Source organism: Capsicum annuum, chromosome 6 (genome assembly GCF_002878395.1).
Source record: "Capsicum annuum cultivar UCD-10X-F1 chromosome 6, UCD10Xv1.1, whole genome shotgun sequence".
Lineage (NCBI taxonomy): Eukaryota > Viridiplantae > Streptophyta > Magnoliopsida > Solanales > Solanaceae > Capsicum > Capsicum annuum.
In genome coordinates, this window is record NC_061116.1 from 187330094 (window position 1) to 187346518 (window position 16425).

The window sequence follows — 16425 nt, forward strand, 5'->3', positions numbered from 1 at the left end:
AAATATAAATAGTTTATACCATATATATGCTAAAATATAAATCGGTGATACATATTTTTCATAAAAAAATATGTTCAATTTAACAAATTTATTTTAAACTGCAACTGCTACCTTTATATACCATAATACTTAATATCTTTATACACAAAGTATTATATTTATACCCATAAATATATAAAGTATTATATTTGTAATATAAATATACAAAGTATGTTATATATGAAATTTATACCATGTATATACCATATACACATATACATAAATATATAAAGTATAAAGAAACATACTAAACATATTTATATATTTATGGTATATGATATAATATACCATAAATATGCAAAGTATATTTTACACAGAAATAATTTATTTACACACAGTAAAATCTTTTATGTATAAGAAAATTAAAGAAATAAATTAGCGGTACCCTAAAATTTAATAGCAACTCATCATTTCCTATTTTTAAGGAACGAAAAATAAAGGAAATAAATTAAATAAATTACTAAAAAAATAAATTTATTTGAAAGATAATATCTGTTATCTGTTAATATAATATAAATATTTAAAAAAATTAAATATGAGAAACGACTATTAATGTAAATATTATATATTTCATAATTGAAATTCATTAAATATTGCTATGTATATATAATTATTTTTATAAAAATAACTAATTATGTTCTTTTTTCGTTAGTAAATAAATTTTAATTAAGTCATTTTAATAATTTGTAAAAATTGGGCACAAAAATCATATTTAAAATTTTCTTTTCAAACGTAAAAAAAAAAATTTCAAAAAAGACACCAAACACAACTTCACCTTCAACTCAACTCCAAACTTTTTAAATTTTCATGGCTACATAGATTATTGCTTAGTGAATTTGCTGTTTGGATACTACAGATCCCTAATCAGCCTTTAATCACAGAATTTATCTGTGCGAAATCACTCTCTCCATTGCATCTATACCGCCAGTTAAACAAACTATGGAGAAAGAACACAGCGACCTCCTCCCCCGAAACCCTACTCCGGCGCCGGCGACCACCGCAGTAGCCGCCGGAAACCAACAGCCACTGCAGCAATCAACTCGTCCACGTCCTAAACGCTTCGTAAAGAACCAAATCCCCGACTCCATTCTTAACAACACAGCACTCAACGCCGCCATATCACTTCTCCCTCAAAACTACAACTTCGAAATCCACAAGTGCGTGTGGCGCGTGCAGAACTCACGCGCCAAGCGCGTCGCCCTTCAGTTCCCCGAAGGCCTCCTCATGTACTCACTCATCATCTCCGATATACTCTCTACGTTCACTTCCGTCGAACACTGTTTCATCCTCGGTGACGTCACTTACGGTGCGTGTTGCGTCGATGACCTCTCCGCGGCGGCGCTTTCTGCTGATTTGCTCATACATTTTGGCCATAGCTGCCTCGTGCCTATTGGTGGCGCGTGCAGAACTCACGCGCCAAGCGCGTCGCCCTTCAGTTCCCCGAAGGCCTCCTCATGTACTCACTCATCATCTCCGATATACTCTCTACGTTCACTTCCGTCGAACACTGTTTCATCCTCGGTGACGTCACTTACGGTGCGTGTTGCGTCGATGACCTCTCCGCGGCGGCGCTTTCTGCTGATTTGCTCATACATTTTGGCCATAGCTGCCTCGTGCCTATTGATTCTACGACTATCCCATGCCTTTATATATTTGTCGAAATTTCGATTGATGTTCATAGGTTGTTAAATGAACTGAAACTCAATTTCTGTAATTCTAGAATTTACGATAATATTGTTATGGCTGGGACAATTCAATTTGCTACTGCTATTCGGGCGGTTAAGCCCGAACTTGAGAAATTAGGGTTTAGTGTTTTGGTTCCTCAGGCGAAACCGTTATCAGCTGGGGAAGTACTTGGATGTACTGCCCCGAGTGTTAGGAACAGGATTGCTGATGGGGAGGATGTGGTTTTGGTGTTTGTAGCTGATGGTAGGTTTCATTTGGAGGCGTTTATGATAGCGAATCCAGGGATAAAGACGTATAGATATGATCCGTTTATAGGGAAGTTGTTTGTGGAGGAATATGATCATAAGGGAATGAAGGAGGAGAGGAAGAGAGCGATTGAGAAGGCGAGGGAGGCGAAAAATTGGGGTATAGTGCTTGGGACATTAGGTAGGCAAGGGAATCCGAGGATATTGGATAGGTTAGAGAAGAAGATGGCAGAGAAGGGGATGACTTGGACGGTTGTGTTGATGTCGGAGATATCTCCTACGAGGATTGCATTGTTTGAGGATGCAGTAGATGCTTGGATTCAGATTGCGTGTCCGAGGTTGTCAATCGATTGGGGAGATGCGTTTAAGAGGCCTTTGCTAACGCCATTTGAGGCGGAGATTGCATTGGGTGAGTTGTCTGGGTGGTGGGAGAGGAAGACAGTAGTGAATTCAGATGAATGTTGTGATGAAGGTGTGAAGTGTTCAAAGAATGAATCTTGTGGTGCTTGTGATAATGGTGGTGAAGAAGTGAAGGAACGGGTACCCGTGGATTATCCGATGGATTATTATGCTCAGGATGGTGGGGAGTGGAATTCTTGCTACTCGAAGAAGCCTGCTCGACTTTCACAAAGAAGTAGTCAATCTTGTAATGGTAACAGTGCCATCAAATGTTCCCATTGTTGAACTAATTTGTTTCCAGCTGAATACATTGCTGTATCATAAATGGAGTTACACTTCAAAGTGAGTACCTCCCTCATTTTCTGTTGGGGTTTCTAAGCTGTAGTCTCTATGCCCGAAAGTTGTTTTACATTCTATGTAGTAACAAAACAAAATGGTTTCTGTATTTATTTCTGTTGGTCCTTCCCGATTCAGCTTAAAAATCATACAAAATTAGAAAATCGATTCTCCACTGGTCCCCCCACCCAACGCAAGTTTTTTTGATTAGTGATCGTTGGTCCTACTTATTCTTTCCTGCTTCAAAATCAAACAGGGGAGGTATTTTCTAATTTTTCATTTTTTTATTACTGAATTGAGGTATTAAAGTTCAATTGAAAATGATATATGAATCTTGAATTGATATGAATTTAAAATTGATGTGGGTTATGATATGTTTTCCAGTAGCTTGTGGAACCGGCATTAATAAACTAACAGCTTGTTCCCTTGTTTGAAATGCTTCTCTCGTGAAGACTATTTTCCCCACCAAAAGTTATTTGAGATCTCAACAGTAGTGTTGAAAATGTACAATATAAGTTAACAATAGCACATTGTAGTGAACACCATCCAAATAACACACATGACACATGGTGTTTTACTAAATTTCAATTCTATGTATTAAAGATGGATCAACATTATCAAGTAGATAAGTGAACAAAAGGAGGGGAAATAAGTGCTTCTGCTTCTTTATAATGCATATAAAATACTGCATTTTCAATCATATATGTACACATTGCAAGTAAGAGCTCAACAATAAGTTAAATGAATAAACAAATCTCTTTTACCATAGTTACCCAAGATGTACGTCTAGCAAATCAGAAGTTCAAATCTCTATATTTTCACAGCTACTTTGCTACATAAAAATCTTGTTTTTTCTGTTTCATCATTACTTCCAGAAGGTGTTTAAAACACGAGATTATGCCACATAAAAATATGTTTCCCTTATATAGCTGTCTTGAAAGCTGAAAATTCCTTATTTGGCATAAGAAAGTCAAGATTCATATAATCGATACCAATTTGGTTAGAATTGAGGTAATCAGCTTGCACACTGATAAGACTGAGGAAACTACTTCAAAAGCAAATGGTGTTTTAGCTTTATGACTAGGACTAGAATACCATAGCACAGTATGTGCATAAATACCACAAACAAGTACCTGATCGTATATTTGCTTAAATAAATTCCTGGATTTCATTGTATAGTTTAGGACATAATAGGGAGTACATACCACAAAGGTGAAAACACAGATGGTAGATCAAGGAATGGATAGGGTCACCTGTTCAACAAAATAACATCAGTACGAATTAATCAATTAACCAAGATTGAAAATGTAACAACATAGCAATGTAGAACATTATCATTATCAGATTGAGATGCAGATGCAAGCATGAATAACCCATTGGAAAATAACATAAATTCCTGTCCACACAAAGAATTATCCAGTTTGAAATCAAGGAAATCGCTGAAATAACACAACTATAGGAAACTGATGATCAGTTATAAGAACACAGAGATCTAATTGAAACTAAATGCATTAGCTATTAACAATTCATTTTTTTGTTTTTCACTCATGTTATAAGAAAAGAATTTGCGCATACCTCAATTATTTCATTGAATATGTGTTATTTTTTACTATCTGACCAATATTTAATATTATATGCACAGATACATTATGCCGCACACCTTGCACCTAGGGCCCATTGATGCTTCATTACTTACATTACAATGGTCTCACCGATCGCAGGACTTATGAGATGACTATATTTATCCCACTGAGGTCGTGTGTCCGCAGAAGGTTGAGTCGACATGGAATATATTTTATAACCCCCTACCCCACGACCGCGTCATACATTATGTATCGAGGGCAGGGTTATATGACATCATTAGAATAGGAAAGATCCAGTTTGATCACCCATTAGCAATTACTCTGGTCGAGAGGTGGAGACCAGAGACTCACACTTTTCATCGACCATTTGGAGAGGTCACTATTACACTATAGGATGTGGAGGTGTTATTTGGACTACATACTGACGGAAATGCAGTTGCATATGCCGATGAAATGGATCGTAATTTAGATTGGCGTACTATGTTATGAGATTTCACTGGCTTGGAGGTTGAACTGGCGGTCATTAATGGACATGATCGTATTTCTATTATTACAGTTTTGAATTATCTTCTTCAACAATTTTTACTTCATCCCATTACCGTCAAGACATCAGAGGACAGGGTTCAGAGCATTGCTCGGCTGTATATGGTGTTGCTTATGGGAGGGATTCTTTTCACAAATACATCTGGCAGTATATTGAGCTTGCGATACTTGTATTTTCTTAGGGACCTGAATAGGACTGGGACTATAGTTGGGGTAGCGCTGTTCTAGCATACTTATATAAGTATCTTTGTCGGGTATCCATGTGCGCTAATTAGCTAGGAGGACTTGTTTCTCTCCTTCGGGTAACCTTTTTTATTATGTAAATTTAAGTTGATTAATAATTTGTTTACTTAAAAATAATTTTGATGTAATGATTAAATTTGGACTTTGGAGAGGATTCAGCCGTTCAGGCTAGAGCCGATTGGGTCGATTGCTGAGGACTAGCCCGTGCTTCCATATGCTAGAAAATGGACACGAGGGATCCAACATGATTCTGAGGCACACCATACTGTAGTCTCAATGAGAGATCAGCTTGATCATATGATGGAGGAGCAGGTATATTTTATTTATGTTATATTGTGTTGTGTGGCGTGTGCGATCATATTTATATGGGAGAAATATCTCGTGTGCAATTTGTTTCATCGAAATGTGTCATGTGGGGCCATTTTATGTTGTTGTTAATGTTATGTCAAATTATTGATTGTATAGGCTTATGAGATGTCTTTTTTTATTGAAATGTGCCTTGTGTGGTCATTTTGTATTGTTGTTACTGTTATGTTAAATTATTGATTGTATAGGCTTGTGAGAAGATTTTTTTATTGAAATGTGTCGTGTGAGACCATTTATGTTGTTGTTAATGTTATGTTAAATTATTGATTGTATAGGCCTGTGAGATATTTTTTTTTATTGAAAAGTGTCGTGTGGGGCCATTTTATATTGTTGTTACTGTTATATTAAATTATTGATTGTATAAGTCTGTGAAAAGTCTTCTTTTATTGAAATATGCCGCGTGGGGTCATTTTATATTGTTGTTATTGTTATGTAAAATTGTTGCTTGTATAGCCATTCGAAAAGCCCTTTCTAATTAAAATATGTTGTGGGGTCATTTTATTGACGGACAGTTTTTTGAAATACGCTAGAAACAAAGGAAACTTTGTCAAAATTTTTATAAATTTAAAGAGATTTACAATTTTAATGACTTATACAAGAGCAATAAAGTTAGATTAATTTAATAACTTGGTCTTGTATTAATGTAACTTTATTGGTTTCGTATAAGTCAATAAAATTGTAAATCTCTTTAAATTTACAAAAATTTCGGCAAAGTTGCCTTTGTTTCTAGCGTATTTCAAAAATTTGTCCCTGTCAATCAACACCATATAAGATAATACTTTTACATAATAGTAACAACATTATAAAATAGCCCCACACGACACATTTTAATTAAAAAAGGGTTTTTCGCCCTGCTATTCCAGCAATAATTTTACATAAAAATATAAAATGGCCCCACACGACACACTAAAAAAAAAGACTTCTCACAGGCCTATACAATCAATAATTTAATATAACAGTAACGACAATATAAAATGGCCCCACAAGACACTTTTCAATTTAAAAAAAAAAAGACATCTTGCAGTCCTATACAATCAATAATTTAACATGACATTAACAACAATATAAATGACCCCATACGATACATTTCAATAAAAAAAATCTTCTCACAGGCCTATACAATCAATAATTTAACATAACAGTAACAACAATACAAAATGGTCACGACACATTTCAATAAAAAAAGACATTTCATAAGCCTATACAATCAATAATTTAACATATTAACAACAACATAAAATGACCTCACATGACACATTTCGATAAAACAAAAATTACATACGAGATGTTTCTCCCATATAAATATGATCTCACACGCCACACAACACAATATATCATAAATAAAATATATCTGCTCCTCCATCATATGACAAGATGGTTTCTCATTGGGACTACAACATGGAGTGCCTCAAAATCGTGTTGAATTCCTTGTGTCCATTTTCTAGCATATAGAAGCATGGGCTAATCGTCTCTGTCCTGAACGACCGAATCCTCTTCCAAATCCAATCGTTACATCGAAATTATTTTTAAGTAAACAAATAATTAATCAACTTAAGTTTACATAATAAGAAAGGTTACTCGAAGGAGAGGAACAAATCCTCTTAGCTGATTAGCGCACATGGATACTCGACAAAGAGATCTATATAAATATGCTAGAACAACGCTGCCTCAGCTATAGTCCCCTGTCCAGGTTCCTAAGAAAATATAAGTATCGCAAGCTCAATAGACTGCCAGATATATTTGTATGAAGAATCCCTCCTATAAGCAACACCATATATAGTCGAGCAATGCTCTGAACCCTGTCCTCTGATGTCTTAACAGTAGCGGGATGAAGTAAAAGTTGTTGTCGAAGATAATTCAGAACTGTAACAAATAGAAATACGACCATGTCCATTAATGACCGTCAGTTCAACCTCCAAGCTAGTGAAATCTAACATAGTATGCCAATCTAAATTATGATCCATTTCATCGGCATATGCAACTGCATCTCCGTCAGTACATAGTCCAAATAACACCTCCACATCCTATAGTGTAATAGTGACCTCTCCAAAGGATAGATGGAAAGTGTGAGTCTCTGACCTCCACACCTCTCGATCATAACAAATTGTTAGTGGGTGATCAAACCAGATCTTTCCTATTCTAATGATGTCATATAACCCCACCCTCGAAATATAATGTATGACACGACCGTGGGGTGGGGGTTATAAAATATGTCCTATGTCAACTCAACCTTCTATGGACACACGACCTCAGTGGGATGAATATAGTAATTTCATAAGTCCTGCAACCGGTGAGACCGTTGTAATGTAAGTAATGAAGCATCAATGGGTCATGGGTCCAAGGCGTACAACATAATGTATCTATGCATATAATATTAAATATTGGGACCATAGTGAAAAGTAATACACATTCAATGAAATAATTAATGTATGTGCAAATTCTTTTCTTATAACACGATTGAAACACAAAGAAATGAATTGTTAATAGCTAATGCATTTAGTTTCAATCAGATCTTTATGTTCTTATAACTGATCATCAGTTTCCTATTGTTGTGTTATTTCAGCTATTTCCTTGGTTTCGAATTGGATACTTCTTTATGTGGACAGGAATTTATGTTATTTTTCAATGGGTTGTTCATGCCTGCATCTCAATATGATAATGCTATACATTGCTATGTTGTTACATTTTCAGTCTTGGATAATTAATTAATTAGTATTGATGTTATTTTATTGAACAGGTGGTCCTATTCATTCCTTGATCTATGGTATGTACTTCCTATCATGTCCTAAACTATACAACGAAATCCATGAGTTTGTTTGAGCAAATATACAATCTGTTGGTGATTTTTAGGTACTTGTTGGCATTTATGCACATACCATGCTATGGTATTCTCATCCTAGTCATAAATCTAAAACACCATTTGCTTTTGAAGTGGTTTCCTCAGTTTTATCAGTGTGCAAGTTGAGACCTCAATTCTAATCAAGTTGGGACCGGCTGTATGAATCTTGACTTTCTTATGTGAAATAAGAAATTTTTAGCTTTCAAGACAACTATGTAAGGGAAACATATTTTTACGTGTGACATAATCTCGTGTTTTGAACAAGAAAAAAAAAAAATATTATAGCAAAGTAGCTGTGAAAATAGAGATTTGAACTTCTGATTTGCTAGATGTACATCTTAGGTAACTATGGTAGAGATTTGTTTATTCATATAACTTATTGTTGAGCTCTTACTTGCAATGTTTACATATATGATTGAAAATGCAGTATTCTACATGCATTATCAAGAAGTATAAGCACTTATTTTCCCTCCTTTTGTTCACTTATCTACTCGATAATGTTGATCCATCTTTAATATATAAAATTGAAATTTGGTAAAATACCACGTTCGTGTGTGTTATTTGGATGGTGTTCATTAAAATGTGCTATTGTTAACTTAAATTGTACATTTTCAACACTATTGTTGAGATCTCAAATAACTTTTGGTGGAGAAAATATTGTCTTCACGAGAGAAGCTTGGCCAAACAAGAGAACAAGCTATTAGTTTATTAATGCGGATTCCACAAGCTATTAGAAAATATATCACACCCAACATCAATTCTAAATTCATATCAATTCAAGATTCATATATTATTTTTGATTGAAATGTAATACCTCAATTCAGTATTAAGAGAAATGAAAAATTAAAAAGATACCTCACTTATTTGATTTTGAAGCAGGAAAGAATAAGTAGGACCAACGATCACTAATCAACAAAACTTGCGTTGGGTGACGATCCAGTGGAGAATCGATTTTGTATGATTTTTAAGCTGAATCAAGGAGGACCAATGGGGTTGATTTTCGGGTCTTTTAAGGTTTTTGGATGGAAAATGTAAATTGAGAAAAAGGGAAAAGACTTTTTATATTCAATATAAAACTCACTTTTTTAATGAGTTAATGTATAATAAAAAAAGAATAACTCACTTTTTAGTGAGTTATATAACTTTCATTGATATAACCCACAAAAAAAGTGAGTTATATACTTTCGTTTATAAAGATGATGCCGTCTGTCAAACTGCCGTTAAAAAAGTAACATATAACTCACTTTTTAAGTGAGTTTAGCCTATTTTGGTCACATTTTATATACATTATATATTTTGGTACTTTTTTAATTGGATAGTCTATTTTGATCGCGGACTCATTTTAGTGGAGAGGTCTTTCTTTATTATAGTTACTTTCTAATCTTGAACTGTCAAGGTGATAACTTATCACTAGGGGTGTACATAGGTCGGGTTGGTTCGATTTTTATTTTAAAAAAAAATCAATCATGTCGATTTATTAAAATTATAAACCAAATCAAACCAACATAAAATTGATTTTTTTGGTTTAGGTTTTAGTTGTTTTTTTCTATAATATTTAGTTTTTACAATTATAGTGTGATCGAAGATTAGATCAAATATATTTTCACTTATGTGCTAATGAAAAATCATAATTATGAAAAAATAAGGAGCAAAAAACTCTCTTGAAACTAAAAAGTGAGATGAAGAGTGAAAAGTTTAGGTTTTAAGTTTATATTGGGTTTTGGATCATTTAATTAACAATTAATGGACAGATATTACAACTTAAGGCCCAAATCTAAATATATATCTACATCTACTTTCAAATTATTGAAAATTACTAAAACTAGTTGAAAAAGTATTTAAAAAGTAGATTATAATTAATATTTTATGTATAAAAAAGTTTGAATATTATATATATATATATATATATATACTAATTTAGATGTACGCGCCTCGCGCGTGTAACTCACTTTAATGAGTTCAAACATTAATAAAGATAAATACAATAATTAAATTCAACATTTTTTGAATATGTAGAGATGGAGAATTTATTTAATTAAATCTAACATTTACCAAAAAAAATTCTCAAAGTCGATTGACATTCATCTACCACCTGTAAACTGCAACAAAACAATACAATGACAGAGACATCACAACAATACAATTAAATCTAACCTTTAAACAAAATTTTCTCAAAGTCGTTCGGCACTCATCTACCACCTGTAAACTATAACAAAATAATACGATAATAGAGATATCAAAATAATACAACTAAAACTAACATCAAAACAATACAACTAAAACTAACCTTTACACACTAAAAAATTCTCAAAACAGAAATATCAAAACAATACAACTAAATTTAATATTTATCTAAGAAAATTCCTTAGAGCCGACTGACATTCATCTACCACCTATAAATTCATCTACGACCTGTAAACTACAACAAAATAATACAATAGTGATCACAAAACTTCAATTTTGATGAAAAATAATTTCTGTCTGAGCGAAAATTTTGACCCTAAAGAATGACTTGAATGAAAAGATGATATATAAACAAATACGTTAAATTCTATAATATTGATAAAAACAGTGGAGAGGTTGAGAGTTAGAAAATTAAGGATCCACCAATATAGACATGTAACCGAATCAAGTTGATGATCATCAATCATATTTTTTCAATAGGTAGACCAATTTTTTTTCTAGTTTAACGTGCATCACAATATAAATATTTATAGAAGTATTTACTTAATAGAGTCCTATTTAGGAGAATTTTTCTAATTGACCAGTACAAAGAAAAATATTGATTGATTCTCCTTCCATATATTTCAAGAGTTACATTTATTTTAGGAGTTTATATATATGTATAAAAAAATTATTCCTAAAACTTTCCTTAAAAACCTATTATACGTAATTTTTTTAATATAAATTTTACTTTTTTGTTCTTTTCCCTTTCCACACACACAACTTTTTTCCCCTAAAAGCTTCCCTAAAAATCCGCCATACATTTTTTTTTAATATAAATTTTGTTTTTTATTTAATTTTTTTTCCTTTCCATAGATAGAGATTTCCCCTAAAAAGTTGTGTAAGATCCCCTAACGAAAAAATTGGCACATTACATTTAATTTCTTATAGGTATGAGATTCTTCCTTTTTTTTTTTTTTTTTTTTTTTAAATTTCTAAATATTTGAATAATAATTTAATGATAATTATTTTTTAAAAAAAAGTCAAAAGACGATTTTGTCTATTGAGGAGTATTTTAATGAAGGGCAAAAAGTTCAAATCACTTTTTTAAGGGGCTTCACACTTTTAATATATTATAGATTATAGATATAAAATTATAGATTATAGATATAGATTATAGCTTATAGATTTAAAGATACTATTTAGTATGATTCAAATTCTACATAGATAATTTAATTTAACAATTAATATATCCCACTATTCTATTTTTATATACTGTAGTTAGACATTGCATGTAGTCGGAAAATAATAGTATTTTCTTTTTAAATAAGATCTTTTTTAAGAAAATAAAATTTGAACCAATACATAATTGTAGATTAGTGTTTTTTTTTGTTTTTTTTTTGTGTGTGTTATTTCATCCAGCTTTACCTAATGTATTATTATCATGTTTGCCTTATTACCTTAAACTCACTGAAACTATATTCTATCAACAAATTAAAAGTAATTTATTTACATATATGTAATATGCCAAAGAACTTCTAGCAAAGGTACTTCGTGTGTGATTTTTTATTCCTGGCGTAGTCTCTTCGTTGTTGTTCCGATTTAATTGTTTTCATTATATCTGCAACACAAAGAAACACACAAAGAAAATTCAAATTATAATGTATATATCTAATTCACAACACGTAAAACACATAAATTAGAAAAAATTAAAGAAAAAAGAAGAAGAGGAGGAGAGAACCCTTTGATTGTGCCGTTGTTGTGTCTCAATTTATCTTTGACTTGTATATCAAATATATGTATGTAACAATTGAATCCTAAGTAATTTTTTTTTAATTTCAAATAAGGAAAAGTAAGAAAATCGTTACTGTTATAAATGTATGTGAATGTCTATCAAGATCTAATATGATCTAATTGTGAAACTAGGGGCAAATTTCCCCTATAAATAGAAAGACTTCCTTCATTGTAAATCATACCTCAATAGAAGAAATAAGAATCACTCTCTCTACTTCATCTACTATTCTTCTTTATTCTTTTTTGTTTTATAATACGTTATCAGCACGAGACTTTGCCAAACAAGGTGAGATTATAAATCTGAAGGATTTCAAGGTTAGTAATTCTTTATGTTATCTTTCTTTTGCTACTACTAATATAATTATTATTGGATTTGAGGAATAATAATTGGTTTGGAACCATTTATATTTTAAATTTATTCCTTAAGAACAATATTATCAAAAAGGATGATAATATGTTGGGTTCAAATCCCATCCATTCATACCTAAGACGCTTTTATATGAATAAGATATTGAGTTTCAATCTTAATACACCATATTGATGATATTATGATGGCTAAGGCAAAATAATGGGTGTTTAATGAAAAGTCATGAAATTCGACCCATTGAATATGCTCCATTCCATGAAGTAAATGTGGTAGCAATATATGATAAGTCTGAAATATGACAACTTACTTCATTCTTGAGGTGTATGTGGCAGCAGTGCATAGTATGTCTGAAAGAAGACAAGTGATTGAATGCACGAATATACGCGTGAAGGGACAATATGATAATAATCATAAAAATGATGATATTTTCACACGCTTATATGATTATAAGATCTACTAGAGAAAAATTCTCTACATCATATGTATGCCTCGATTTGCTTCTGAAGTAGCAAAATCTTAAAAGAGGTTATAAGCTATCATAATTTCATAGGTTTAAGGCACGTTATATTCCATTCCTGGGGAATGAGAAACTTATTAATGCAAACATGCACTTGATTGTGATTGTATCACAACTCACCCCCGAAAGAGGTTGAATAATTTTGAAATCTACTTCTGAAGTAGAAAATCTGAAATTTATTTATATAATAGTAAATCTGAAATTTACTAAAGCAAAAACACATATCATGGTAAACTTGGAGTTTACTACATTAAAAGTTCATAAGTTGACATGAATAATTGCGATATCCTAAAGATGTACATACTAAGTGTTGAACATATATTGAAGAATTAGAAAATTCTTCATGAACTTTAATGTTTCTTGTTCTCGTGATAAGTTGGTTGGACGAACTAATTTTGGGATCGGATCCCTCAAAGTCTGAAAAGAATAAAAGGTGAATATGAGCCCGTTCACCTATCATGTGATATATTGAAAAGATGCATCAATAAGATGATCACATGTACATTCATGGTCAACCTATGTTTGACATTCATAAAGTTACTTGTTCAATATAAATTGAGAATAATTTTCAGATTGTATAATCAAGATAATTCATCTTGATCATGATGGTTTAGCATTGAATGCCTTCCATAAATAGTTGAACCATTACTAATGAGAACAAAGTTTCATGTATTGGTATCAAATGTGATATATTGCATACAATAACACTTGTATGCATTAGACCAATATATTATGATTATTTCTTCCCTCTAAATTGGTTCAAGACCAGGAACCAACTATTTCATCTAATGATTTTGATGTGCAGTATATGATTAATAAATATACCATGATGTACAAAGACGGATTCCTCAAAGAAGATGGAGGATGTATGTTAGTTATCCTAACATAAGGGGAAGATTATAAACAGCTATGAAATATGTTAGGAATTATCATCAGATCCTCATTCAAAAGATAATTCAAGTCAAATGTCGAAAGCATCTCATATTTAGCGGCAAGTGCTCCTATTTTGTGTCCTTAAAGGATAAAGTCTATGCATGTGTGAAGCATGATAGATCAATCGGTTCCGAATGAAACAATCCTTGAAAAGGATAAGGAGCAAATAATCATGATAAGAAGGCAATGTGCTCTTGAAGAGCCTATGACATAACACTTCATGAAACCTTATGAGAGGTTTAGGTACCTAAAAATAATGAAGTGATGAGATCTCAAAATGTTATGTTGCAATGTGAATCGATACAAAATAAAAAATCGTTGCGATATCTTTGATACAATATTGGTGCAATATTGTAAAAGATTACGAGGATCTAAATTCTACGTTAATTTAAGCATGCTGGTGTAGAAATAATTATCAAGTGACCTGAAAGGATGTATTTTGATAAGCGTAAAACTTATTTGATTTGCAGTCCAGATACTTGAAGATGTCACACTTGACATGTTAGATATTGTTACTTGACAAACATCCATATGAAAATCCCTAAAAGATTCAAAATGTCTGAAATATATAAAGTTTCTGGAAAACTTTTTATTATCTTCATAAGATATAATTTGATGATTTGAGTATCATTGAAACTCTTGGAGAGTTTTCAAAAGAAATAGAATATTTGCTTAAATGAGAAACATGCAAAAATTGAATAAGGATCTATTCCGACCTCAAGAAAAGAATGAGGAACTCCTTGATTATGAAGTACCATATCTTAGTGCAATTGATGCATTAATGTATCTTGTAAATACTACAAGGCATGATATAACCTTTTTTCTTTAGTTAATTTGTTAGCAAGTTTGCAGTCCTGATCTTATTGGTCATGCTGATTTTGGATACTTATCTGACCTACATAAATCTTGGTTTCAAATAGGCTATGTGTTCATATATGGTGGTACTGCAATATCTTGGAGATATACAAAACAGTCTATCGTAGCCACTTCATCGAAACATACTGAGATAATAGCTATTCATGAAGCAAGCCGAGAATGTGTATGGTTGGAGTTTATGATACATCTCATTCGAGAAAAATGTGGTGTGAAATATGACAATAATCTACCCACAATTTTATATGGAGATAATGCATCATGCATAGCACATCTTAATGGAGGATTCATAAAAGGAGATAGAACGAAACACACTTCATCAAAGCTTTCTACATATATGAGCTACAAAAGAATAGTGATATCAACGTACAACAGATTTGTTCAAGTGAAAATGTGGCTGATTTATTCACCAAGTCTTCTCCAATTACAATTTTTAAGAATATGGTGCACAAGATCGGGATGCAACGGTTCAAGAATGTTCTTATTAGGAGGAGTTAATACGCGCTGTATTCTTTTTCCCTTACGAGGTTTTGTCCCATGGGGTTTTCCTTGTAAGGTTTTTAATGAGGCAGCCGATATGCGTATTGTTAGAAATGTGTACTCTTTTTCCTTCACTAGATTTTTTTTTTACTGAATTTTTTCTAGTAAGGTTTTAACGAGACACATTATCTATCTAAACATTCAAGGAGGAGTGTTATAAATGTATTTACATTATAGTGAATGTCTATCAAGATCTAATAAGATCTAGTTAATATCTATTAGGATTTGATGTATTTGTCTTTTAGTGTGAAACTAGGAGCAAATTCCCCCTGTAAATAGAAGGGCTTCCTTCATTGTAAATCATCCTCAAGAGAAGAAATAAGAATCATTCTCTTGATTTCATCTACTATTCTTCTTTATTCTTTTTGTTTTATAACAGTTACCATGTATTTTAGGATTAAGAAAATCCTTACCATATTTTTTTTAGGTTTCTTTAGTTTTGAATCTTATAAAAATAATTAAAATATATAAGTAAAAAGACAATTTTATCTATTGTGGAGTATTTTAATAAAGGGCAAAAAGTTCAAATTACTTTTTTTTAGGGTCTTCACACTTTTAATATATTATATATATATTATATCAGTTTAATTCGAGTTCGATTTGACTTTTTTTTGGTCAACACCAAATCAAACTGAGAATGATCGGTTTTTTTTTCTAATGCCAATCCAATCAAACCAAACCATGCCGATTTTTTTTTTCGATTTGGTTTGATTCGTCGGTTCGGTTTGACTTGACAGTTTAATTTGTACACCCCTACTTATTACATATATAATCATTTCTAAGTTCTTTCAGTTTTCCTCCTCAGAGTGCATACGCCACTTTCATGAAACAGGGGCGAGTTAAAAGGGACGCGGGTGACTTGAATCCTGTTTTGTCCAATAAGAACCATTTACATATGTTGTCTTTGTTGCACCGTAGATGATGTAAAAGATGCGACACTAACATAAAACATAGTGTTG

The 16425-nt window shown here is 32.1% G+C and overlaps 1 protein-coding gene across 4 annotated transcripts; it reads left to right on the forward strand.

Annotated features, from left to right (window-relative positions):
• Positions 1-806: 806 nt before the first annotated feature.
• Positions 807-8066, forward strand: LOC107872862 (2-(3-amino-3-carboxypropyl)histidine synthase subunit 1). Of its 4 annotated transcripts, none has more exons than XR_007056526.1 (3): positions 807-1202; positions 1433-2711; positions 4348-8066. XR_007056526.1 is itself a non-coding variant. In XM_047413606.1 (2 exons), exons 1-2 carry the CDS (start codon positions 979-981, stop codon positions 2652-2654), a joined length of 1446 nt encoding a protein of 481 aa, XP_047269562.1. In that variant the 5' UTR covers positions 807-978; the 3' UTR covers positions 2655-2869. The 4 variants fall into 4 exon arrangements, 2 of the variants coding, with proteins under 2 accessions (XP_047269562.1, XP_047269561.1); XR_007056527.1 differs by having other exon boundaries at positions 4427-8066; XM_047413606.1 differs by lacking the exon at positions 4348-8066 and having other exon boundaries at positions 1433-2869.
• Positions 8067-16425: the final 8359 nt, after the last annotated feature.